The sequence below is a fragment of the Drosophila virilis genome, chromosome 3 (genome assembly GCF_030788295.1).
Source record: "Drosophila virilis strain 15010-1051.87 chromosome 3, Dvir_AGI_RSII-ME, whole genome shotgun sequence".
Taxonomy (NCBI): Eukaryota; Metazoa; Arthropoda; class Insecta; order Diptera; family Drosophilidae; genus Drosophila; species Drosophila virilis.
The window spans coordinates 25067774-25095767 of NC_091545.1; the positions used below are offsets into that span (position 1 = coordinate 25067774).

The 27994-nt window shown below is 38.3% G+C and overlaps 5 protein-coding genes across 7 annotated transcripts in view; 1 reads left to right on the forward strand and 4 right to left on the reverse strand.

Moving 5' to 3' along the window:
- The window catches only part of Ac76E (adenylate cyclase type 2 Ac76E), a 38457-nt gene extending 31116 nt beyond the window's left edge, over positions 1-7341 (reverse strand). The window contains exon 1 of the mRNA XM_015174944.3: positions 7045-7341. The gene's annotated coding sequence lies outside the window, so the exon portion shown is untranslated. The remainder of the gene's footprint in view (positions 1-7044) is intronic.
- Positions 7342-15476: 8135 nt separating this feature from the next.
- On the reverse strand, positions 15477-19229 carry RhoGDI (rho GDP-dissociation inhibitor). Its single transcript, XM_002048441.4, has 5 exons — positions 19071-19229; positions 17348-17541; positions 17171-17280; positions 16994-17108; positions 15477-16417 (listed from the first exon to the last, which is right to left on the reverse strand). Exons 2-5 carry the CDS (start codon positions 17529-17531, stop codon positions 16221-16223), a joined length of 606 nt encoding a protein of 201 aa, XP_002048477.1. The 5' UTR covers positions 17532-17541; positions 19071-19229; the 3' UTR covers positions 15477-16220.
- On the reverse strand, positions 16227-16969 carry LOC138911147 (uncharacterized). The gene is made up of 2 exons (XM_070208610.1): positions 16501-16969; positions 16227-16417 (listed from the first exon to the last, which is right to left on the reverse strand). The coding sequence occupies exon 1, from the start codon at positions 16682-16684 to the stop codon at positions 16583-16585; it is 102 nt and encodes a 33-aa protein (XP_070064711.1). The 5' UTR covers positions 16685-16969; the 3' UTR covers positions 16227-16417; positions 16501-16582.
- Positions 19230-19453: 224 nt separating the features above from the next.
- Positions 19454-20521, forward strand: LOC6624508 (metaxin-2). Its single transcript, XM_002048442.4, has 2 exons — positions 19454-19673; positions 19735-20521. The coding sequence occupies exons 1-2, from the start codon at positions 19587-19589 to the stop codon at positions 20458-20460; spliced, it is 813 nt and encodes a 270-aa protein (XP_002048478.1). The 5' UTR covers positions 19454-19586; the 3' UTR covers positions 20461-20521.
- A 2144-nt stretch (positions 20522-22665) lies between these two features.
- Positions 22666-27783, reverse strand: Su(z)12 (Polycomb protein Su(z)12). Of its 3 annotated transcripts, none has more exons than XM_015174942.3 (7): positions 27181-27783; positions 27069-27115; positions 26515-26998; positions 25585-26434; positions 24664-25496; positions 23662-23895; positions 23416-23554 (listed from the first exon to the last, which is right to left on the reverse strand). In XM_015174942.3, exons 1-6 carry the CDS (start codon positions 27419-27421, stop codon positions 23672-23674), a joined length of 2679 nt encoding a protein of 892 aa, XP_015030428.1. In that variant the 5' UTR covers positions 27422-27783; the 3' UTR covers positions 23416-23554; positions 23662-23671. The 3 variants fall into 3 exon arrangements, with proteins under 3 accessions (XP_002048480.1, XP_015030428.1, XP_032290009.1); XM_032434118.2 differs by having other exon boundaries at positions 23662-23898; XM_002048444.4 differs by lacking the exon at positions 23662-23895 and having other exon boundaries at positions 22666-23554; positions 27181-27768.
- Positions 27784-27994: the final 211 nt, after the last annotated feature.

Sequence of the window (27994 nt, forward strand, 5' to 3'; positions counted from 1 at the left end):
CTTAATAACTCTATTAAATGCCTGCCAAAGAGCTTTGTGGCCTTTAGAGGGCATTCTTGATGCAATGCAGTTTTAATGCAATTAGATTGAGTCCAGCACCTGCACTCGAATTCCCCATCGAGCCAACGAAAGTTTCCAGTTCCAACAGTCGAACAAAGGATTGCGTATACGCAGCGTTGGCTCGCTCCGGCAAATAGCACTCAGAGTTTACAGCATGCGAATGGCTGGGCAATTTTTGTTTTCAAAACCAAAATCGTTGCCAAATGTGAACATGGGCGTAAATGGTTGTGGGCTTGTTTGGATTTAGTCTTTGTGGTTTCTCTCTTTTTTTTAATTTTGATTTTTTTTTGTTTTTTTTTGTTTTGTTTTTTTGTCGGTTTGCAGCTGGGCGTCCATGAATGCTGATTCATTAGGAAGCCTCATGCACATGCACGCACTCAGACACAAAGAGAGCTACTTAAATGCGCATTAGTGTAACCGCATTTTAGGGCCGTGCTTGGCCATGGTGGTTCCTGGTTGGTGGTTGTGGTTCTGTGGTTTCGGCATTCGCACTGTTGCAGCCCGGCAACCATTAAGGCACGTAGCCGTTCGCCAACGCGCAAGGATTGTGAGGCTTGTATGTGTGGAGGAGGATTGAAAGCCAGAAACGTGACTCTCACTTTAATTTAAGTTGTTGTTAGTTTCGCTTGAAGCGATAAATTGCATTTAATTGAAGAACAATGCAATCAAAACGGATTGTTAATAGTGCCTGAAGAAGCCATCGAATCGAAGCATACATAAATTAAACTAAACAAAATTTGATTACTTCGAGATAAACAAGTGGGATTGTTCAGCTATTTCAGGAGCATTTGATTATTTCCTTATTCAATTTGTTTACAATAAGATGCCTCTCGAATTGCTCTCAAAATTTTAGCTTACACCGAGCTAAGGCCACAAGCTGGCCCTGACTCCTGGCACAGCTGCATTTAAGTGTTAGCCTTTTGAGATTTTAATTGTATATTTATGGCGCTGAGCAAATGTTTTCAAACATGTGCTAAGCGATTTTATTGGCTGCAGCCCGTTCATAAAACGGCCGACATCTAGAGTCTATAAATAATTGAGTCTAATAAAAACCAAAAGTCGAACAAACGTAATTAACAATAGAAATAAACATAAGTGCGGAGAGTAAGTTCGCCGAAGAAAATGTGCCAAACAATTTGTTTTAATTTCCACACGACCTTCAAATTGCTGCACAATTCATTTTCATTCTTTAATTCTTGGAAATATTTTGTGTGTCAAAGTGAAAAATTTGTGCAACGTGCAAGATAAACCTGATTTGCCATAAAATGAAATTTCTCGCCCATTTGGTCGTCGCCAGTCAACCAGTGGACCAGCGGACCAGCGGACCAGCGGACCAGTCAACCAGTGGACCCATAGATTATTGGACAAGAGCTGAGCGAACGGCCCATAGATTTGTGCAAATGCGTGCGTTTTGCCAATGAGGAGGGCGATGATGATGATGATGTTATTGGTGATGGCGATGATTGTGTTGACGACGTCAACTTGAATTCGGTTGGCAATTTTTGGTTGTTGCGTTCTTTGAATTATGGTCAAAATATTATGGGCAAATAAATCAATTTTTGAAACTGTGATAAATGCTGTAAGATTTTTTTGACATTTTAACGCGCTACAAGTGTGAAAAGTGCAAAAACAAATCGCTGACGATTGACAGCAACAGCCAGAAATAGAGCAGGCCGCATTTGGGCGATTTGCTGAAATTAATAACTATAATCTAGAAGGTTCTAATTGGCTCAGCGCGCCAATAAGATACCCTAAATTTAATTAAGTTTAATAAACATATTTCAAATTGATTGACTATCGTAGCAGCCAGCTAAAGCTTTAATCAAAAAGACACGAATTCCTCTAGAAAGTCTAATCATTTCTAATGATGTCTCCAAAGTCGGCGCCTCTCAACTTGTTTGGGTAAGTCAGCATCTGCACAAACTAGTTTATCATTAAAGTTGATCTACCTATATAGACTTTTTTATAAAGAAAGACACTTGCCTTGGTATCTGTAAATACTATTTGTCCTGTCTTGACTGACTGAAAAGCCGATAGCTTTTCATGCATCTGAATGCACTGCGAATAAATATTATATGTTACCCTTCTATGCGATTCTCACGAAGTCATGTAAGGCTTGCAGTTCTTCATGCTGTGCTTATTCAAATTATCTTAATCGTAATCTTTTTAATACTCTTACTCTCTCTATCTGTCTCTCTCTATCTCTCACTCTGTCTCTCTCTATCTCTATCTCTGTCTCTCTCTGTCTCTCTTTCTCTCTCTCTCTCTCTCTTTGTTTTTCTCTCTCTCACTCTCTCTCTCCATCTTCTATATACTTTCCTTCCAGTGATTTGCAGAGAGTCTCTCTCTCTCTCTATTTTAAAGAGGGGCAATTAATATTAATATATTAAGTACATATCTATTTACATTTAAAGAAGATAGATCAAGGCAATTTAGCCGATTCGTTATAGTTATTAAAGTGTTAATACTCTTTAATACCTTTTTTATTTTACAGCTATGTTGATTCAGGGCCTTGCATGTATTGCATATGTGTAAATGCATAGATACGTAAAGTGACTGCATTTTAGTTTTAAATAAACACACTCGCATCGCATACATGAATTGCTGAGTATTTGTCTTGTTTGCACTCCTTTGTTGTCTGATATTATACACGTAATATGCTAAATGGCTTTTTCTGTACAATGGGTATTAGAAATACAATACACTCGAAATACAAATGTTCTGTCATAACATTTATTTTTAGTCCAAAATGACGCCAAACTGACGTGTCAATATTTACTGAAAAAGTCATCTTTTGTGTACTTTATAATTTCAGTTTGTAATAGTTTGACATTTGGTAATTAACTAATCGAGCCCGTGGGAATATTTAAACATACTCAGATTACCTTAAAACTTTCTTAATGGAAAATTTCAAAAATGATTATAAAGTAAAACAGATGAAAAATAAAATTGTTTCGTGTAGTTTGTAAACGGACAGGCCGATTATTACAAATACACTTAACACCTTTTCATCTGTATACACTAGTAAAGATAATTATAATTTTGTCAAAAAAGGAGGTATCTCCGACCTCATACAGTGTTTATATAGTCGAGTCCGTCCGTACATCTGTCTGTTCGTCTGATTCTATGCGAACTCGTCTCACGGGCTTTAAGCTATGGTCTTGAAACTTTGCATAGGTCTGTCCTTCTGTTAGTACATATGCTGGAACCGACTGAATCGGAGAGCTATTTCATATATAGCTGCCATAGCTGCCATATTTTGTTTATCAAGATTTCTGGACCAGACTGGGTATTTAGTTGTTTTCCCTTGCTATGCTATGTAAGCCCACTTTATCATACAGCTGCTAGAGAAACAATCGGTGGAAATGTAGATTCTTGCATGCCAAGATACTTTCCAAGACTCTCCAAGATATTTTCATCGAACTCAGCTCGTACAAACTTCACTATTTTGACATATCAGCAAAATCGTAAGGCAAATGTCTTTAAGGCTATTTAAACCACGTCGTGCTGAAGATATTCTTACTCTCTTAACTCTTTATGAAGACAAGTTTTAATAGACTTGAAGCCGCCCAAATTCACATCGATTTGCATCACAAAAGCTGAAATTTTACTTAATATCCACATTGATCCGTCTAAGCCATTTCCCTACCTGAATGTCGCTGTAAAAATAAATTAGACTTTTAATTAGGCTTAATTAAGAGCAATTAAAAAACTGATATTTTCGTGTATTCCCGTTTGCGCATGGCAAGGCAACAAATAAGGGAAATACAGCGAATAAATTTCAAAAGTTTTTATTTTTATTTATAAATTTTTTTTTTCATTTTTGGCGATCGCTTAAAAAGAATTCCGTGGGACTTTTTCTATAATCGCCGAGCGGCTTATTTAATCTTATTTTATTTGTCACATTTGTTTTGGTTTTTTGTTGCTGTTGTTGTTGTTTTTGCAGATTCTCTTTCACCGTCATTACACATGTTTATTATATTTGATATTTTTTTCTTTTTTTTTTGTGCTCTGAGGGCTTTGAATTTTGGCTGTCGCCGCTTTTGTTGTTGCTGCTGTTTGATTAGGCGTCTAGGCTGACACATGGGGGGCACTCAGTCACACACATAGACGCACACACATGCCCAACGCAGATACAGATACAGACAGAGCTACAGCTACAGATACAGATACAAATGCAGATGCAGAATCCGTCACAGACACGCCCCGTGTTCGTCACATAGAAAGCGACACATGTATATGAAATTTTACACAAATGTGCAAATTTAATTAAATTCAAACGAGAAATAAATATAAAACGCTTCGCCTCGACATAAATATGTATATGTATACATATATATATATATATATATATATATATATCTAAATGCGATGCGGGATGTTCGTGAAAATAAGAAGCTGTGTGACCTGCGGATAAACAACAACAACAGCAACAACAATAACATTTAATACAATTTGCTTAGCAAACCAGACACATAAATAAAGCAGCAAATGCACGAGTTTAAATAACATCGCGATTTTCACACATTTTTTATAAACTGGACAGCGTCAATGTGCGCTTAGGAATATTATTGGGCAAAATAAAAATTATAGCAAAAAAAATGGGCAGAAAAAGCAAATAAGCATAAACTTTTAACAATATTGCCTGTTTGCTACAATTAAACCTCTTCTTTTTTTTTAAACCATTTTCAAGTATTTTCATCAGCTTATATTAATGGAAAAAACAGATATATAAAAAAAAATTCCATTCCATGTTGTTGGCGAATATTTTGTACGAGATTTCGGTTATTTGAAAGTGTAATAAAAATTGCAGTTTGTTTGGATTTTGGTTTCGTGCAGATGAACACGAATTAAAAACGTTTCGCGTATGCATAATGTGTGTCAAATATATACTCAACGGGCGAGTGTACTTTGAAATATACGAGTCATTATCTCGCAAGTATACCTATAGGAAGGGAATTGTGTCAGCTATTTATATTAAGTAGCTCATATTTATTCCGAACATGTAAAACAACAGACAGCAACTCCTATTTTAAAACTTAATCTACGCCAAGGTACACAAAATGATAACAGCGTCTAGCCTCTAGTTTGAGCCTAAGTTTTAGCATGAAATGAATCATGAGACCTGTTAGCGATTGGGTAAAAAATATTACATTTAATGACTCACAATGCACACCAAAAACATATATATATATACAATTTTATATATTTTATATAGATATATAAATATATATATATATATATATATATTATTTATAAAAGTTTTGGCCTGATATGTGCAGAAAGTGTTCATTTAATTAAATTCTGGACAGCACAATCAAGTGTGAGTAATTAATTTGATGAATATTATTTGTGACAAGCGAAGAATTTGCAGTTCGCTTTCAATTAGTTAATAAAGAATGATTATTTAAATGGAAATGCGATATATAATTTGTCTCATTGAGCTTTATGGTTCTTCAAAAATGTATTTTATCGACGCTATCTGCTGTCGCCGACTTTAGCTGTGATAATGAACGGAACCTATATATATATAGATATATGTATATATAAAATTGGAATATTTAACTATGAAAGGGGCGCTCCCTCATCGACTTATCAGATATACTTAGTAATTTCGCCTCGTGGCGTTGATTTTTTATATATCGCATTTGCCGTTTATTCTGTTCTCTATTTTCTTATAGAATTTGAACTTCGTTGTCTGGCCATAAAGATAAAAAATAGAATAAAAATAAAAAATAAACTAAGCAATATATATTAAAAAAAAAAAAAAACGCTGAGTGTGGGCGTTAATTTATTAAGCAAGCCGTGAGCCAAAACAAAATCAACGCGAGCATTTTTATAACTTGATTTATTTAAAGACAACATTTGGCAAATGATTTCGCGACTAAACTAAATGATTATTTTTATACCCATGCAGAGGCAATTATATGATGAATCTTGCCGCAGATACTTTCTGTTATTGCCGTAAGCATAACAGGAAACTTTTGACAAATATCCGGTTACAATTACAACTCGACAATATTCCTTGACTCTTAAACTCGTTTTGTTAATATGCCATCATTTCAGGCATAAAGTTGGAGCTGAAGCCCTGGACTCTACAGTTATTTATTATTAAAGTTAATCCAATAATAATAAAATGGGAAGCGCTGAGAACTGTTTTTTGTTTTTATAACTAAGCCGCATAACTATGGAAAAACTTTGTGACCTCCAAAGAAAGACAGACAAAAGCTAGCTAATCATATGAAAATAGAAAACTATAAGTTTTTGATGCTTATATTTATGATTGTTATAATCATGGCAAAGTCAATGCCACCCACAAATTGTCGAGATAGTTATGCATACATATTTATATGCCCGGCAATATCTCTAGTCGCTAACTAAATTTATTTGTGCCGCTTTTTCTATCATTTCTTTCATCGCACACACACACTCGTACACTCGCACACTCGCACACTGCAGAACGTCGCGTCCGGCCGTCAGAAATAACGAAAAAAATTGCAAAATAGCAACAAAAAGTATGAAAAAAAAAAACAAGAACACTTAAAAAAAAACTGACGCAATGTGTCGCCAACAGCTGACAAATCGAGAGCAGTCCAATATTTCTCTTGCCTTCTTTTTTTTTCAACTAATCAATTGTATGTGTTTTTATAATATGTTTATAAAAGCGAGAAGCAATTTGTATTAGTTCATAAAATTAATAATAGAAGCTCGAAATCAGAAATTAAAGCCGATTAGCAGTTAACACACCTGCCAGAGGGCTTTCGAAAGCGTTTTAAACTTGATTTTAGTTTTTGTTTTGTTTTGTATTTTTTTTGCCATTTGCTTTGTGTTCTATTTTATTTTAATTTTAGTTGCTATTGAACTTGGCAATTAGTTGGCGGGAGAAACAGTTCCGTTTTTGCCGGTTCGCTTACATTTTGCTTGTTGTTTTCTTAAGTTTTGCGTTAATTAAAATTTCTCATTGTGTGAAAACAGATACACTACCTAAATGATTGGAGGCTGTCGATGCGTTGTTGCTGTTGCTGTTGTTGTTGCTTTTGGCAATTCAAACAAATTTCACATGTGTATTTGATACATATAGCTTAATTATTTATATCAATATATATGCATATATGTATATTATGCTTAAAACGCGCGCGTTGTTAAATTAAATCACAGACACAAACAAAACGCGCGCGCTCGTCGAAACGCGCGAAATGAAAATCAGATCGAACTCGAAATCGCAAACGCAAACGAGTACGAAAACGCAAATTGCTGCGAACCGCACGCCCGCACTGTCTAATCAGAACTGAGCGCTCATTCTAATCAGAAACGAGCAACGTCCAACAGGCCGCGGCTGACCGCGAACAGCGAACGGAGCAGCCAGTGTTGTCGGGCTCTCACATAAACACGAGCCGAAGGCTTGCGGCTGTCGTTTCTTTGTGCTCGTGCAATACACTGCAGTAAAATACATATGAATATATGCATGTTAATGTTATTTACCTATGTTAGTTTGATGTTAGTTTTAATATCCTAACTATAGCAGTCTGAAAAAAATTATTAACAGTATTGCTTATATTGTTATTATTTTAAAGTTAATAAAAACATTTTTTAAAATATATATTTTGCTAAATGATTATATACCATATGATATAACATATTTATCAGGCATTAGCAGAAAATTAATATTCATCATAATATTAATGAATATTAAACATTAATGCGCAGAGTGTAAAGAGCGCCTCACAAATACACGCAAGCATTTTCGTCGCTCTCTTTTTCATATGCCCGACACGAAGCAACAAGCACAGCCAAATGTTGCCGACCTTGCCGCAAAATGTTGCTAAGCGAACGCAACGAGAGAGTGAGAGTGAGAGCGAGAGCGAGAGCGAGGGCGCACGCCGTCTGTTGCTCTGTTTTGGTTTTTATCACGAGTGCCGGCATATTACACACACACGCGCACACAAATGCACAATTTGGTCAATGAAACGCACACACACAAGCACACGGGCATTTTGATTCGTCACACGTTACGTATGGTTAATATTTGATGTGGCATTTCTTCAAGTAGCTTTTAGTCAAGTGACACTTTTTACTTACCTACCTACACGTATACGCTATCTTTGGCCAGTTAATCGATTAATCAATCAATATAAAGTTTCCTCAATTCTTTATTAAGCCAATGAAAGCAAAAGTTACTTCCAAATGCTCATTAACTGATTGCAATTTCATTTATTTGTATTTTTTTTTTTTTTATAAATTAGCAAGCAACGGAAACTGGTCCAATACAAGAAAAGTGTAAAGATCAAAGGTCAGAAAATGCTTTATTAAGCCAATAAAACGTCTACTCATTAACTGATTGCAAATAGGAGTGTTAAGCTTAAAAGACAGAAAATAGTTTAATGTTGAAAAAAGGATATTGCTATAACTAACAAAAGCAAAAAATATTTTTAGACATATTGTTTATGCAACCTTCACGTTTAATTAAATTTATTGATTTCGATTGCATCTAGGGACAGCTGAACTATTCTATTCACAGCGTTGATTTCAATAAAACTCGAAATGCAATTGCCGGCTGCTCTTCAACCTCAATTTCCCGCAGATGTCAGTAGGGTGTTTAAATTAAATTATATATACATTGCAATGGCTCGGTGCGATTCAGTTCCCTGAACACTTATCCCAGCTTAACAGGATATTGTCAACATTGACTTCCGGTTGCGTACGGTACTCGTCTAAGAAAATGTCGACGTCGGGCAAAAATTCTGTTAGCACACAAACAGAAAAGCGAATAAGCAAACACGCACACTCACGTGTAAAAAGACATGTCAAAGTGCGCTGAAGTTTGTTTGCAGACTTGTGCAATTTCCGTCTGACAATACGAGACGTTTACGTAATGCGAGCTAATAAGATTCAAACATTTCTGGTAAAAGTTCAACATAAACCTGTAGAGCGCAAAATAACAGTTCGCTGACTCGCAGTAAATGCAAAATTAAAGCACATTATTCTTACTGCTTTACCCCATTAATGCTAATAATATTTTTAATAACAATTTGCATAGTTATTTGGAAATAAACTTTGTATACGATCAAACAATTGACTCCCTATTTTTCACCCAAAATGTAGATATTTTCCAAGCTGTGTAAGGTGTCTTCAATAAATGTTAACACAGATCTTGAAAAATTGATTTAAACATAATGATGACAACAAAAACTATAAGCTAGGGCTTATTCTTTCGACCATTTCTTAATTTCGACAGATTCTTTCTATACAGTTATATGATATACTTGTGCGATCTTGATGAGATTTAGTTATAAATATATGAATAATATTTTAACCAGTAAGTGCCGAAATAAGTCAAACACATTTTGGCAGAACTGCCTACAAAAGAATCTCACAGACTAATTCGCATAGAAACAAACAGGCTGACAGCTCGGATCATGAGCTCGAAGATGCGATTCACATTTTAAGACAAAATAATAATACCCTCTGTAACGGTGTAAATATGCATACAATCTTTATCCTCCGGTTAATTTTTCGAAAACTCCGTCTTACTACAATTTTTTATTCACTTCAAACCTCTTACGGATTGGAATGTGCGACTATTAGAATTTAATTAAAATACGTCCAACAAAAGTTTAATTTCATAACTGTATACATATGTGTAAGTGTTTGCATAAATATGTTATTTACAGATCATTAATGTAAGCTAGTCACAGTATAAAAGGGACTACCCATTGAAGCTGGGTACCAGTCAATGCTCCGAGGCCGCCCAGTGCAGAAGGTGTAACATTGTGTATGTGCGTGTGTGTTTGCAAGTGTTGATAGCAGATCATGAATGTAAGCTCCGCACAGTATATAAAGGGATGCCCATTGCATCTGGGTTTCAGTCGAAGCTGTGCCGTGGCCCAGGACGGAAGGTGTAAAAGTGTGTTTGTGTTTGCATAAATATGTTAATAACAGATCATGAATGTACGCTCGTCACAGTATAAAAAGAGCAGCTCACTACAGCAGGGATTCAGTCGAGTCTGCGAGGCGGCCCAGTAAGGAAGCTGCAAAGGTATGTATGTGCGGGTGCAATTGCATGTAAATGTTAATAACAGATCACAAATGTTAGCCCGTCACAGTACATAAAGGGATGCCCATGGCACCTGTGTTTCAGTCGAAGCTGAGCCGTGGCCCAGGACGGAAGGTGAATGGTGTGTTTGTGCGTGTGTGCCTGCATAAATATGTTAATAACAGATCGTGAATGTAAGCTCCTCACAGTATAAAAAGAGCAGCTCACTGCAGCAGGGATTCAGTCGAGTCTGCAAGGCGGCCCAGTAAGGAACGTGTTAAGGTATGTATGTGCATGTGCAATTGCATGTAAATGTTAATAACACATCACAAATGTTAGCCCGTCACAGTATATAAAGGGATGCCCATGACATCTGTGTTTCAGTCAAAGCTGAGCCGTGGCCCAGGACGGAAGGTGAATGGTGTGTTTGTGCGTGTGTGCTTGCATAAATATGTTAATAACAGATCGTGAATGTAAGCTCCTCACAGTATAAAAAGAGCAGCTCACTGCAGCAGGGATTCAGTCGAGTCTGCGAGGCGGCCCAGTAAGGAAGGTCTAAAGGTATGTATGTGCATGTGCAATTGCATGTAAATGTTAATAACAGATCACAAATGTTAGCCCGTCACAGTATATAAAGGGATGCCCATTGCATCTGGGTTTCAGTCGAAGCTGTGCCGTGGCCCAGGACGGAAGGTGTAAAAGTGTGTTTGTGTTTGCATAAATATGTTAATAACAGATCATGAATGTACGCTCGTCACAGTATAAAAAGAGCAGCTCACTGCAGCAGGGATTCAGTCGAGTCTGCGAGGCGGCCCAGTAAGGAAGGTGTAAAGATATGTATGTATGTGCGGGTGCAATTGCATGTAAATGTTAATAACAGATCACAAATGTTAGCCCGTCACAGTATATAAAGGGATGCCCATGGCATCTGTGTTTCAGTCGAAACTGAGCCGTGGCCCAGGACGGAAGGTGAATGTTGTGTTTGTGCGTGTGTGCTTGCATAAATATGTTAATAACAGATCATGAATGTACGCTCGTCACAGTATAAAAAGAGCAGCTCACTGCAGCAGGGATTCAGTCGAGTCTGCGAGGCGGCCCAGTAAGGAAGGTGTAAAGGTATGTATGTGCATGTGCAATTGCATGTAAATGTTAAACAGATCACAAATGTTAGCCCGTCACAGTATATAAAGGGATGCCCATGACATCTGTGTTTCAGTCGAAGCTGAGCCGTGGCCCAGGACGGTAGGTGAATGGTGTGTTTGTGCGTGTGTGCTTGCATAAATATGTTAATAACAGATCGTGAATGTAAGCTCCTCACAGTATAAATAGAGCAGCTCACTCCAGCAGGGATTCAGTCGAGTCTGCGCGGCGGCCCAGTAAGGAAGGTGTGAAGATATGTATGTATGTGCGGGTGCAATTGCATGTAAATGTTAATAACAGATCACAAATGTTAGCCCGTCACAGTATATAAAGGGATGACCATGACATCTGTGTTTCAGTCGAAGCTGAGCCGTGGCCCAGGACGGAAGGTAAATGTTGTGTTTGTGCGTGTGTGCTTGCATAAATATGTTAATAACAGATCGTGAATGTAAGCTCCTCACAGTATAAAAAGAGCAGCTCACTGCAGCAGGGATTCAGTCGAGTCTGCGAGGCGGCCCAGTAAGGAAGGTCTAAAGGTATGTATGTGCATGTGCAATTGCATGTAAATGTTAATAACAGATCACAAATGTTAGCCCGTCACAGTATATAAAGGGATGCCCCATGCATCTGGGTTTCAGTCGAAGCTGTGCCGTGGCCCAGGACGGAAGGTGTAAAAGTGTGTTTGTGTTTGCATAAATATGTTAATAACAGATCATGAATGTAAGCTCCTCACAGTATAAAAGGGAGTGTCCATTGCATGTGGGTTTCAGTAAAAGCAGAGAGGCGGCCCAGTATGGAATAGATCATGAATGTATCACATCAACGGACCCGCAAAGCCTGACATTGTGTCCAATAGTAAAGATATAGGATATATAGGAATTTTTCTTAGAAATGAAATTGATTCTCTTCCTTTAATAAGAATCACCCCATTCATAAATTTCTTTTAAGTTATTAATGTTTAACTTCTTATTCTGCTTGCAGCCTTTGTCATGGTCCTACAGCAATTACATGCGATGCATAAATTACACACTCAACATAACACGCCTGCTGGTTCACACACAACACACAACTCTCGCTAAGGGGTATTAGAAATTTGCATAAATAAAACAGCGCAAATTGGCAAATAAATAAAATGGATACAATTTAAAATGTGTAAATCCCAACATAATTTGACGCAGTTGAAACAACTTTGAAAAAAATGATTTATTGTACAACGCAAATGAACTAGCTGAAAACACAAATGGATTTTGCATAAATTTAAAATATGTGGCTGCCAATAGATTAAAAGCTTCCAACGTCAATCCCTTGTCAACATGACGCCCAATTGTGTCGCCTGGGAGGCCCACGAAGGATAATTTCTTCGCTATGCATAAGTCATGGTGTTATTGGGATCAAATCATGTTTGGGCGCGGACAAGTTGAAAATTTGGTAAAGCCAGTCGGGCTTTCAAGGATATTGACTTTGTCTTGAATTCGAAATGAGGCAATGCTCTTTGATCGGGGTAAGTTTAAAGGTTACAGTTATGTTTTTTATTTTAAATTATGGCCTTTTGCCCAGCTGCTAGCCTTGCAATTGCCGCCTAATTTGAAAATAACTATTTAATGAACTAATTTGGGAAGCGACCTAGACTTGTCAATGCTATCGTGCCGGGCCAAGACTCTTGCATTAGTAATGACTGAGTGACCCTTGAACTTTGTCACAGGCACAAACCCACAAGAAAATCAATTGCAACAAAGTTTGAATAACTTTTTAGTTGGGATACACAAATTAAAAAAAAACACACACACACAAGAAAACAAAGGCCCATAAAATACGGGAACAACATCAGTTGGGTACAGCATGTATCCTAATTACAGAATGTGCTTTAATTAGTGCGCCCGACTTAATTAGAAAACTGCACAGTCAACAAAGGCCACAAAAACAACAACAGCATGTTGTTGCGGGCGCGCAAATACATGCGTGTGTGTGTGTGTGTGTGTGTGTCAACAGCTGTCATATTTACCATGTATTGCGCCCAGAAGTGTGCTTTGGTTTTATTTATTCACACAGAACCCTCAAAGCTTGGCAATGTACATTTTGCGCAGCTTGTAATTCTGTGAACTATCTGAACAAATAACTTTTCTGGCCACGATAAAACTTAAGTATTAAAGTCGAAACCCAAAAACTCATCAAATTTTATACCAAACTTTGATTCTTTGAATACCCTGTAGAGTTGAACGTCAAATTGGGCCTGGTCGCAAATTAAACAATCAAAATCAACAAATTGTTTCATCTCACACCACAAGATTTTCACTGCTGTACCAAATATCTTTAATGTCTAAAATCAATGCAACAAAAATGTAGATGAGTTGGCCCATTTGAATAAATATATGCATAAATCCAGCAATTTTTCAAAATGAGAGCAGCAAAGAAATTCAATATAAACGCAAATTATTTTTCTGTTCAATAGAAAGAAAAAAATGAAAAAAACGGCATCCATCAGACACCTACGTTTCACACAAAACTTTCAGAACCAGTGAAAAAAATAATAATAAGATATGTGTCCTGTTTATGGGATGTCTGTTCCTCTTACTATGCCCCTGTCTGGCTCCGACATAAATCTGTGGCCCGCTCTTTAGTGGGCGTGGCCAGTGCGTGTCTGTCGATACCTTTAAACGGCCTCCGTGCATTGGAATCTGCTTAAAGCTATGCCCAACCAGAAGCCGTAAGCTTTGTAGATGTTGACCCTTTTTGGTTTGCCGGAAACAGGAATTTGATTGCCAGCATAAAAAATGTTAATAGGCATTTTGTATTGCATAACTTAGGCACTTTATGACTACTATTGACTGTCATTGAAAGTTAACAAAGGGAAAACTCCTTTTGAGTTATGTAAACTATGAGCACAGGAGCTGTGTACAGGTATGAATATACCCGCAAGGACATTTAATAAAGGCAATAAGTTGTCTTTTGGAAACTAACCAAATTAAATACATCATGCGCAACGCAGGTCCCCAAAACTTCCAAAACTTTTACACGTTCGCTTGCGTCTCGGCATACGAAATGAACCGCACGCACAAATCTTTTGGCATATTCAATTAACTTTTAATAGACACATTTGGCAGTTAAGCCCAGCAAAAGGGACAATATGCGATATTGAATTTTATGCGTAGGTTCTTTAGCTGTATTAGCTCTAACTAAAAGTCAAATATGACAGTAAATTTATGCGTGACAAAATTAGCAAGCCAGTCTATAAATACAAACATAATTTTCACGAAATTAAGCCCAAACCTGTGTAATATATACAGGTAGCCATTATTCATTTGTTAGCTTTAAACAGGGTATTATGGGTTCTGATATTATATAAAAATAATAAGAAATTATTATATTGTATAAAAATAATATTGTCATGTAAGTAAGGAGAAAGGGTTCCTCCTATATGGTATAATTACCTTTTCAAGGTTCTTCTAATTGACATGTAAATGTGGCATGATACTCAACCCAAGTTGTTATTAAATCAAATACCAGACGTAGGACATTACCAAGCCGAGCGCTATTAAAAGCTCAATATTTTAACCTTTTTTTCGCCTTGTCTTGCTTCATTTTCGTGCCGTAAAAAGTTGTGAAGGCGGGTCAAGGCCAAAAATGGTGGGTAGTCGCTGTCAATATGGAATAAGGAGGAGCTGCTGGCATGCAGCTGCTGCTCGCTGTCCGTTCGTTACTGTCAAAGGGCAGCAGAAAAGCGAACTTGCATTTAGTTGAATTCATTATTGAATTACGTACAATTTGTTGAGATACATGTGTATTTTGATACTTTATCCTAACTATTCTACAAATACAATTTGTGAAATCTGTCCGAAATAACAAAAAGAAAATATCTTTACTCTGCCCAATTTCCTGTTTTTTGTTTTTACAAAAAATGGCCACAGGCCTTTCATGTTATTAATGTCCCATTACACGCATTTCGTTTTGTTGCTCACGCCATTTCCCGGAGCTTTCCCATGATTTTTAACTGTCAATTTAAATTTTTGGCAAATGTACGTTTAAATATTTCATGTATTATTTTGTGTGTAATTTAAATTGCATTAACACATGGCGACAAGTTGAACACAGACCTAAACAAAGCTAGCAAAACGCTTTCTAGTTCTCGCTACACCCTGAACAAATTGTTCGTATACATTCTCGATGGGCTTACGTGGCGTATGCGCTACATTTACTTACCATTCAAATTAATCGTGCACCCCAAGAAATAAACGAAAAGTTGTGATTTATACATTTTAATACATTTTATTCTCATTGCTTTTCAGTTGCTTGCATTTACTTAAATTGTTCACAAATTACACAGACAGATAGTAAGAATCGAATACAGAACGAGCTCTTTCATGTTCTTCTGAACTTTTACAATTAATTATCAAAATGCATTGAACAGTTACACTTAGATTAAATACATATGGTATATATCAAAGATGCGGTGGATAACATCTTTTTGGATACTATATTTTCATTTTTAAACGAACTCCTAATCAAGAAGGCATTCGTTACGTTTACGCTTTTAATACAAGGCAAAATGCACAAAACTTTCTTAAAGTTTAAGAACAGTTTGAAAGTTTATGTTATACATATCCAATGGCATTTAGAACTGACTGAGTTAAATTGGTACAAATGACTGACTGACTGACTGACTGATTGATTGATTGACTGACTTGCTTTAATTAAGCAACATAGGCGTGAAATGCTTATTATTAACACACACATTTCATTTATATTGTATCAAAAATACTTTTTACGACTTCATTTACATATTTGCAAAAACATTTAAGGTAATACCGTTAACAAAAATACTTGACAAATAGGAATTTTGCTTAACATTGTTTGTTACCAAATTCACAAAAAATAGTTTACATTAATTTGGGACAAGTTCTATGCGTGTGCATGTTTGTGTGGCTGTGTGTATATTGTCTGTGCGAAGTTGTGTGTGTGTGTGTGTGTGTGTGTGAGTGGGTGTTATGTCTTATGCCCAGTCCTTCTTGATCTCAAAGGTCCAATCCCATTTAAGATGTATGTGCTTGTCATCATCCGTAAACACCGACGATACAGAGTAGGTGCCCCTCGATACCATGCCCGAGGGCGCCTCCTCAGCTGGCGTCAAATAGGATTGTATTTCCTTTTTGGGGGGATAGGAGCCGACCATATGCGTCATTTTGTCCACTGCGAAAAATATAACATTTTTATTACAAAATACGTTTATTATTTAAGCATATCTATTGTAAAGCGACAAAGCAAGGGCTTACCAACAACTTAGGTTTATAAAAATTAATTATCCAGCATGGGTTAGGCAATTAAATACAAACAAATTTCACATTTAATGTTGTTTTAGCACATTATTATTGTAAATATTGCAAATGTTACAACAACTATGTAGGCTACACTAAATAACCCGCACAGCAAAGCCGTGCCATCGAAGCTGCTGCCCATTGTACAAAAATATCTAATCTGATTTGCTTGAAGGTATAAAAGGTACTAACACTAGCTAAAAGATACAGCAATGTGTCTGCGACCATTGAAAGCCCGTCAAGTGCAGACATTGAGCTTGGCAATGCCAACTGACACTGGACAGGTGTTATGCACGTATCATTTACCAAAATCAAACATTGCCTGAGATATATATATGTATAAGCTGCAGGTGATTTCTAAGTTACATCAGATATCTGTTGTCCCAGCCATGATTCCAACAACTCGCAAAGTTCCCTTTTAGTCAGTTTGTGTGGATGATATGATGCTTACCTGGCACACCCATTCGGTAGGTCTTTTGCACATACTTGAGGCCATGTACAATTTCACGTTGTACAATAAAATCGATCCGCACCTTGTATTGAACACCTTCTTTGATCACAAAGAGCTGAGTTAAAGTTTAAAAAATCAGTTATGAATGCATAAGACTCTGTAAGATATAAAACAAACCTGCTTTTTGAGCTGACTAATATCGCCGCTTAAGTCCAATTCCATATCATCGCGTCCTTCGACGACTAGCGCCAGCTTCTTAACAATAACTTTTCGGCTGTCATTCGGCTCTTTTTGGGTGTACAAAAATATATTGTTAACAAAACTTAATCAATCTTAATCTTTGTCCATACTGACCAACAATAATCTTTTCCGCTTGCGCTGCACCCAATAAGGCCTCCTTATAACGTCGCAAACTCTCATCTTCCTGATCGGCAGCCATTAGATCTTCAATAGTCTTCTCAGGTGGGGCTTGATAATTGGCATCGTGCACATCCTCATCATGTGGATCAGCATGTTGGTGCGTCTCTGTTTCGGCCATGGCACTCTAACTGTAATTCAGAGTAGAGACAAGTTAATAACATAAGTACAAATGTGCAATGCTGTTAAGGAATTCTTTTGCTTGTGCAGAATAATGGCACATATTTCTTACGAATATATACCTATATGAACATATATATACCATCAACAAAAAATATCTAATAAATGTATATACTACAAACACCTAACCAAAACATAACACCATACATATATGCCTGTTTTTTTCGTTCAATAATATTGATTAAATTCGAATTATTAACGCATAAATGAACGCTACTTTGGCCACACTTTGGAGGAGCAGAAAGAAAGCTGGCCAACACATGGATGCAGCTGGCGGCTCGCATGCAAACATATATATACACATACACATGCATGTATCTATTTGTATGTGCACACATACGTACATACATACATGTGTATGTACAGAGAACTGGCCAAATACGGGCCCGCATGGACAGATAAGGCAGAAACATATTAACAGCGATAGAGCGAACACTGTTGCGGGGTTGAGGAGGGGTCGAGGAGGTGGTCGCACCGACATTGAATAATATTGACCAGAATGGGTTGAATACGACTACGATAGCCCCCACACGCAAACATTTTACATTTTTTTTTATTTATTCTTTATCTGAGTTTGTTGTTGGCTTTGTTTTTCATTATCTACATAGAGGTTGCTTTGTTTTAAATACCCATTTCCATTTCTGAGCAACGATAATTTTGCTCAATTTCAATTACAATATTTCCTAGTTTGGTTTGAATGGGTTAATCAAATGCATAAAGTACTAAATTAAATATAGTTGCTGACTTATTCTCGGTACTGTTATTGTTATTGTGACGCATGGCCTGCGACAATCGAGATAATAAAATTGTATTTTTATTCACTTTTGTATACTTTTGCTTTGATATTTTCAGTACATACATATTACTCAAATAAAGAAAGAAAAAAAGCAAGAAAGGCATATACTTTTTCTTAGAATAAATACATTTTTTTTTTTTAGCAACACAAATTCCAGTGTATCTGAATTGAGTTACGAAACGAAAATTAATTAAGTGTGAATGCAAAATAAACAGGCCAAAGAGCAAGCGAAATAACAACATTCGAAAACAGCCAAAACGATCAAACGAAACAAATTTCAAACAGCAAATCCAGACAAGCAAACGAGAAAGCCACGAAATAGAGAAAATGAACATAGACGACCCCCCGTCAAACTGTGAGCGATGCCGACTGAGGCAACAGTTCAAGGAAATGAACGCCGTGATGACGCCGCTGCTTTGGGCAGCCTGATAAAAAAAAAATGCACGGCACGCATCAGCGGAGACTCAGACGCATGAATCACGCACACACCAACACAAACGCACATACGCACACACACACGCACGCTCTAAGGCCGGCATAAATAGCGTTTTTTTGATTATTAGCCAGCAAATTTTTCGGGAGTGGCGCAGCTCCTGCTAGCAGATAAGCGAATGCTTTCAACTTTTCACTTAGTACTGCTTTTTATACTGTTCTTTTACCTTCACGTACTAAACGGTAACTCACCTTTGTATTCTCCAAATATTAGTTATATATAATACTCAAAAATTTTGCCAATTTTTTTTACAATTACAAACAATTTTAATACTTTAATATAAACAAGCAAAAACAACAAAACACGAGCAGCAAGAGTTTCGAGCTGTGACAATCTATTAGAGATGGGCGATAAAATTACGTACCCGATACTTGGAAAAAGTATGCAAAAGATTCGAGTGCCGTCGTACGATTATTTCGTTACAAATAACTATCAGTTTCATAATTCATTTATATAGCAGCAATTACTTTATATAAAAACAAAATTAAAATTTAATAGTCAAAACGATCTACGAATATTAATCAATAATTTAGTGTTTCTACTGGTTTATTTGCCAAAACACAAATATTGTCACTAATACTACTATAAACTAGCATTTGATTTTTGCCGCTTTGCACGGAAACTATTGCCAGTGTTGTTAAACTCTGCGCGGACAGCTGTTTATTACTTCATCGCCGCATAAAAGGCTTAATATTTATCAACTGAAAATGCAAGGTTCCCAATATTTGAATCAATTTCACACCGCCGACAAACTGGCTGAGGAGCCTTGGCCCGAAGATGCCACCCTCTATCAGGTAAGATGGACGCGGCAAAAGTCAACTCTGATATAAATATGTTTTAATCCAACCCCGTTAGCCTTTTGAGGCGGAACAAATTCTATTGCCAGAGAACGCTAGCTGCCTGGCTGTCAAGGCATATTTGAAAATGTGTAATCTGCCCTTTGGCGTTCGGTCTTGCGCAAATGCGGAGCACATGTCACCCGGCGGCCGGATGACCAAATTACCATTTATACGCGCGGGCGCCTTTATTTTTGCCGAATTTGAGCCAATTGTGAACTTTGTGGAACAGAAGGACATGGCAATAGGCAGCTGGCAGGATGAAGACGAGAAGGCGGATATGCGTACATATGTCTCGCTAGTGGAAAACATCTTTACCATGGCGGAATTGTATGTAAGCTTCAAGAACGAGCGCGTCTACAAGGAGATAACAGCACCCCGCAATGGAGCCGTATACCCCTGGCCATTAAACATAATGCAAAACTATAGCAAACGTCGCAATGCACTGCGCCAACTGAAGGTGTATCAATGGCACGATCTGAGCATCGATCATGTCATCGAGAAAGTGGCCAAATGCTGTGAGACGCTTGAATATAAACTGAAAGAATCACCAGATACGCCCTTCTTCTTTGGTGACCAGCCATGTGAACTGGATGCCATTGCCTTTGGCCATTTATTCACCATATTAACAACGAGGCTACCCAACATGGCGCTGGCACAAACAGTGCAAAAATTTGGGCATCTGGTGGCATTTTGTCGCTTCATCGATGAGAAATACTTTCAGATGAGGTGCTTGCAAGACTAGTTATTAGATGGTTTTCACTGTTATTATTTTGTGCATATAGAATATATGGCAAAAATATCTATTTTCTTAAGCTTCCGATATTGTTGGCCCACAGCTTTAATGATTTTGTGTTATGCATTTATACGCACATGCCAAAACAATCAACATGATTTATACTTTTTGTTTTTGTTTTATGCTCACGGCTTGGCTTCAGCAAACCCCAACTTCAATTGTGGAATATTTCGACTTGAATTAATAACAACATTTTTCTTACAGCAAATAAACAAATGTTACTGGGCGCGTCTAACAAATATATTTAATAAATTTGTGTTCGTTTTCTTAATCATTTATACCTGGTCTTTTTAAATAAAGAAATATCAACTTTTGGCTGCATATGAATCGAAATAAACATTTACCGTATCGCCTTAATGTAGGCATTTGAAATTTAACAGACTTCTTTCTATTTAACAGAGTTACATCCCCAATTTAAAAAGCGCAGCGATGATTTTTTTTGTTATCGATAGGTCGAATTTGTGCATTGACCATTTTGTTGTGGAAATGCAAGCTATTTGCCGAAAGTAAATTTAAATACGCGGAGAGACCAATTTTGTTTTGCTACAATTTGGAATAGTGCTTCGATTGGAATATTTCATAGTTTGGAATGAAGAAACAGAAAGGGAACAAATCAGCTGTTGCTGACAAAGCGATGATAAAGAAAATCTATAATTCAAAGCGTCCAAAAGTAAAAGCAGTCTGGAAACCAAAGGACATTTATAAACTAATACGCGAGGTGAAAAAGGAGCTATGCATTTGGAACTCGCCCAACATAAGGAATGCCAATAAACATGAAAGAAAGGAGGCCTGGTCAAGAATAGCCGCCGAATTCAATGGCCAATATGATGATGTTGAACTACAAGCAAAATGGACGAGCCTACGATCACAATATCGCCAATGCCAAAGAACCAAAATGTTCTATTGGAAATACTTTAAGACACTTTCATTTATCGATAACTGTCCGTCAGAAGCGGCTGCTCCTGCCAAAAGTCCCACGCCATCCATGTCCATTTGCTCCATTGAGGACAGCAATGACAGTGCATTGGACACCGCATCGTTGTCTGGCGTTGAAACCGTTACAGCCGACTCCTCATTGCCCAAGGCCACATTTTCGGAGACGCTTTTAAACCAGAGTATCACACAGTCAGCTGCGGATGTGGCCAATTCCATATGTCAGCTAGGAGAAACCCACTTTCAATCGCCGGATAGAAACGAGGCCTTGATCGCATTTTTGCTCAGTGAATTGCAAACACTGCACGAAGAGGATGCAAATATTTTGCGTTGTCGTCTGCAGCGAACTTTGCTGGAGTTTAATGAGGAAAGGCAGACCAATTTGGCCATGCGCACGGTGCAGCTCAACGATGTAAAGCCTGTTTTGTAGTTTATAACATAAGCAAACTATGTTAATTAATAGAATAAATAGACATATTGATATCAAACTCTTAAGCTAAGCTCTCAGTACATTAGAATTTTCAGCATGGTTACAGTTTTAAGATTTAAGATTGCCAAACATATTTAAAAACCTAATCTGTTATCTTTACTTATTTGATAGACCACCAACTGCTCCCAGTTATCTTTATTGTAATCATAAGTTGTATATTTTCTTTGTTCTTGATTTTTCATATCGTCTCCAAGAACTCCAACCGTATCATGCAGTTGTTCCATGAGCTGGTACTGTGCAGTTTCGCCCGCAAGGATTATCACTCGTAATGCGATGGAGACTCTCCAAACCTATTCAAGTTAATTATGTTGAACAACACGTTACGGTAATCAGCTAAATTTCTTTACAACATTCTCCATGAACTCTATGAATGATAATCCCTCTGCGGCGATCCGTATCCTTAATAGGTTTGCATGTCGGCTAGTTCTCTGCTCTGTTCACTTCCAAACTGTGCATTATAACACAGTTATTACCAATCTTACACTTCTCATCTTCTAATCCATCTTTATTATCCAACTGAGAGATCTTATCAGTTCGTCCTTGCATAGATTCTCGCCTACTTTCACTTGAAGATTCTATGCTCTATTATAACACTCATTAACTTCAGATGAATCCCTTTTCAATGGATTTGCATATCCATCGTATTTTTATTTGGATCAACATTCCGTGCCTTAAGCCATCGTTATATACATTTTATTGAAATATTCCCAACAATAGAAACACGTTTAAGTGCACTGTAAAAAATATATGCAACATTTTATTCGGCGATCCTAAAGTAGATTTTTGTTTATTAATTTCCTAAACTGTTTGTTTTGGATTTCATTATTTTGTAAACACTCTTATTAAATGTCATCTGTGCTAATTACAATATACTTTATAAATATTGAATTCGTATAGAATTCAATAGATTTGCATACACAAATTCATTTTGCAATGTACATGATTTTAAAATAGAATCGTAATTATTAAAATTCTTTAAATGGAAATATGCGTTATTTGTTGTCCATAGCAATTGTTAAGTAACTTGCATTAAAATATATATGTATATCGGTGCTTTAATTATTTGTTACCTCAATTGGAAAATGATTTGTGATTTTATTAAATTTTTTTTTTTAAATGAGGTTAAGTGAATTGAAGACTTTACAGATGTCCAATACGTTAAATTGGATAAAATAAACACAACACACTAATAATAATAATAATAATAGTAATTATAATAAAAAAGTATAATTTTGCTGATATCGAAAATCTGCTTTCATTATTAACTTATCAAATCTAACGAAACGCCATCGTCCGCCATTTTGTCGTCCCTTTTTCATCCCGTTGATTTTCAGTAGCAGCAGCAACAGCAGCAGCGCCGCTTGCGTCAGCGTCTCTCGTACTTGGTCACTGGCACTGAGAGCCGTGTGCGCAGCCCATGAGACGTCGCTGCGCTGCCGCCGGCAGTGCTGTTCGATCTGCTTCGCTCCATGGCAGAGCGACGTCGCTTGTTGTTGCTGTCTGCTGGCAGTGTATGATTATTGCTTTTGTTGCGTGTCGATGAACCGTTACCGCTGGCTCCCATGCCGATGCTGGCGCTGCTGTCGCTATAGCGCTGCCGTTTGCTGATCACAGCAGTATCTGTGCATGTGTGTAAGCGTGTTTGTGTGTGTGTAGAGAGAAAGAGTGTATGTGTGTTAAATAGTTGGTAAAATGAATGCAAGTGTTAAATGCGAATTGCGAATTACATTTGCTAACTTAATTATCATAAACGGGGGCAGTAGAATTCCCAGTTACATCATCATCATCATCATCATCATTAACATCAACCTGATTAACTGCTGCATCTTCAACATCATCAACACCATTCCCATTCTCATTGCCATTGCCATTGTCATTGTCATTGTCATTGCCAGCAGCAGATAAAACCTGAGGCACGTCCATAGCGGCCATTTCTTCCAACTGCTCCACATCAGCCATTTCTGCTGTTAGCCAAAGCACACAGTACAATGAATGTAAATCCAAAACAAACAAAAAGATAGAAAAACAAAGAGAAAGAGAGAAAAAAAACATTGGGCAATTTGCCATCATAATACAAATTTTGATACAAATTTTGAATACAATTTTTGGTGTTTCTCTTTTACTATATATATATATATTTTTGGTTTTGTTTTTTGGCGTTATCAATGAGAACCTTTCATGGACATGACGATGGCGATGGCGCAGTGATCCTTAGTGTAATGATTGTGTACGAGTATGTGTGAATTGGCATGAATGATTAGGGATTATGTAGATGTGTCCAGATATCGCCCGTGTGGTTGGCGGGCACCAGAATACCTCCACAGCATGTCCCCGCTTGTCGTACGAGGCGACTAATAGAGACACTTGGGTAAAGAGTCCAAAGCTTTTGGTAAACTTTGTATTTAAATTAGAGCTGGGTGTTTTCTTTTTTAAAGGGAACAAGCAAAGTTATCATGAAACCTCATTACGGAGCCGGAACAATATGTTTAAAAAGCGGTTAAATGACATTCTGTGAAACTGAGCTCATTGTTAGCATCGTTTAAGAGCTCGGGAAAAAAGAGGAATACATTTTTAACTCAATTATTAAATTACTTTAAAAAAAAAATTGTACTCTCATTATTCAAAGACAAGTGAGCCATGTATATGATAAAGCAGAATGATGCGACTATGATGATTGATGAATGTGATGTGCTTGAAATTCGAGCAGGCCATGTCGGGCCTTCACTTACCTTTAGCGCCGAGTTTGCGCTTGGCTAAAGAGCTGGCAGTCCTGCTATCGGGCGCACTGAGGCGTCCGCTGTTAGCGCTTCGCTTCAGGCACGGATCGGATCGGCGCTCGCGCGTGTTGGCCAGATTAGCGGTAACGGGTTGGTCGGCACTCTTCTTGGCCACATTCTTGCTACTGTTGCCATTGGCAGCAGCGCTATCCTGGCCGTCAAGCGCTGCTGCAGCCGCAGCGGCGGCGGCGGCATTAGCTCGTTTAAGATTAGCTGGCATGCGCTTGGGTGGCTGCATGGCGCTGCCAGTGCTGCCAGATGAGGTAGTTGGCATATCGTTGCTGGAGTTAGACGTTGGTTTTTGTGGCGACTTGTGTTTAAAATCATCCTGCTTCTTGTGCATGCCCACATCCAACCAGTATTTGAGCTGCGCCTCACGCTGTCGCTGCATTAGCTCCTGGCCGGCAGCGTATTTACTAAGCAGACCCTGAAGCTTCTGCACCGTCTTGTACACCGTCTCCGCCGCAATCAGGCCGTAGTCAAACAGTGAACACATGTGCAGAATAAAATTGCGATAGAGATTCTTGCGCACAATCTCATGGCCCTTGGCATCCAGGAACATTTCGCAGGCCAATGGCAGCTGGCAGTCACCAACAAAGCCATGGCGCATCACGTGCAGATTCCAAAGCTTCATTAGCTCCTTCTCGCCCTCGTTGACATCGGAGAACTCATCAATCATTTGTATGGTCTTTTGGCGCAGCCAAAGTGGATCGCTTTCGCCCTCAGAGTCAATGTCTAGCTCCTTAGGATGCACCGGCAGGCAAGTCTCCGTATGATGATACAATCTATGGAAATGTCAATTGTTAAACCAGAACCGTAACTACACTAGGAATGCTCTCGAAGAGAATCATTTTACTTAGCTTTACTGCTCACCTATTATGTCCAGTTATGTACGAACGCTGATTACTGATGTCATCCTCGTCCAACTCGAGGAATTCATCTAGGCAGGTCTTCTGGCGCCTGGGCCTGCATACCATTAAGCTAGTGACCGAGGTGCGCCTGACCGGACCACAGGTACGTGCAAACGACGAGCCCGATGGACCGGCCAGATCATAGGGTGAACCAGCATAGGAGCCATCGTAGGTATCATTGATGGTTACATCGATGCGAGCGCCGGTGCCTGCTGGCTGGTACGTAAAGTTGAAGCGTGCGTGGCACAGCTTGAGATGCTTAAGCAACGCATACAGACGCAGGCAATCCAATCCACACCATGGACAGTTCAGCTCCTGAGTGTACTCCGTCTGTTGGCGTGTGTTGTTGCTGTACATGAAATTGTAGACGATTTGTATGTGCTCCGGCACTGCCTTGCAAATGCTGCCGTTCTTTAGGCCGCTGCAATTGTTATTGTTATTATTATTGTTGTTATTATTGTTGATATTCATGTGACTGAGATCCGCCTCAGCATCCAAATGATGAACATAACGTTGTATCTCCGGTGCAGCAATAATGTCAGGCAACTGCTCATTGGACAAAGTCAGATGGAATTTAAGCATGGGACTCTGCTGGTACACATCGTAGGTCAGCGAAAGTGGAATGTAGCTATCGGGCATGGTCTCCCAGGTGCATTTCTTTGGTGAGAACGACTTAATGCTAGATGAATTCAACGGCTGCAGCATCGCCTCGTATTCGCCCTCGGTGATGAATCCACTCGACTTCTCGTACAAAATCAACTCCGAGCCGTACATCTTCTCATTGCTACGTGGTCGTTTGCTCGGCGGTGTAGCTGTTCAGTCAAATATAAACAAAAATAAATGTCTCATTCTTCGATACAATGTGCATTATGTTTAGTTTTTTTTTTCTCACCAGCATTTTCATCATTGCATGTTTGGGGCTGCATCTTAATGCGAAAGAGCAGCTTGTAGAGCGTATGCTGATCACCCATGGGTCGCATTGTCTGCAAAGGTATGCTGATGGTGGCATGCTCATCGATGCCTTCATTGGGATTGTAAACAATTTGGCAGCTCTTGCTGAGTAGCTCTTGAAAGTCTAGTGTGCTATCCTTGCGCTTGCTGCGCGTTATCTTATAAAGTGTTGTCTCCACACAGACCCTTTCACCCGCCTGGCAGAGCAGCTGCTCCTGCCCCTGCCTAAGCAGCTCATCATTGTCTTGTGGTTTAAGCTTTTCATGCAGGGAGTCGTAGATAACATGCAGGTAGTTTTGGGTTACAGCCTCAGACTTTTGGGTAATTGTGTCCAGTATGGAGTCTATCTTGAAACTGGCGCGTTTCTTGTTGTTCCGTGACATGCGCTCCTTCATATAGCTGAGCGTGCGATTTAGAAATATGGGCTGCAACATAAGCATAAGACAATGGTTACATAAAACTGGACATGTATCTAAATGCCATAAGTTAGCTTACGTTTGTCTCATGGCGATTGCGTAGGTAACGATAGATCTGTGTGGGTTCTGTTAAAGTTTATTGATTAGTTAAAACACTGTGATTAGTCTGGACGGACGACAAACAAACATACTTTCAAATGCCTGTAAGAAGAGTTCCTGCTCTTGCTGATGTCCATTAAGTTTAGCATGACTTTCATGGTTAAGTGTCGTTGATAATGCAGCAGATGCAGCCGCTGCCGCTGGCGCTGCCAACGCTTCGTTTGTAGCAGCATCTGCACCATGTCCACTGCCATTGTTTAGGCCGTTTATGTTGTTGGCCACAACGGCCGCACCATCGCCATTGTCTCTTTCGCGTTTCTTTGTGGGTGCCATTGTGTTTTGAGGGGGTGCAGAAGGAGGGAGGGCCTCTAACTCAGCCGTTTTACAAACGCGCCGCTTGCTTGCACACGCACTCACACACTTCGCCCTGCTGCCTGCTGCCTGTAGCGTTGCTGCAATTTCAGCAAACAAAATATTGCTGCATTTGATTGTTAAAACATGTTTATGTTTGTTGAATGCGTTAAATTGTAGTTGTTTTTATTTTTTGGCTTTTCCTGCGTGTTTTTCGCCGTTTTCTTTTTCGGCGCGAAACCGTATGCTTTGTTGCAGCGTTTCTGGTGTTATTACAGGAGCCGCGCAACGAAACGACTGAATGATGCGTGCTCGCACAACTAGTATTGACTAGGACTATTATCGCACCAATATGCTGATATATTTAAATTTAGATTTTTGGCTTCATCTTTATTTTGTTTGTGATATACTGGTATATAACATAAAGAAAATATATCTTCATTCAACAAAGCTAGTAAATCGTACCGTGCGTTTTACCCCTGCGACTGAAACACACCCCTGAAGCGTTTTACAACATTGTAACTTCCACAAATTAATGTTAAAAACCATTTAATT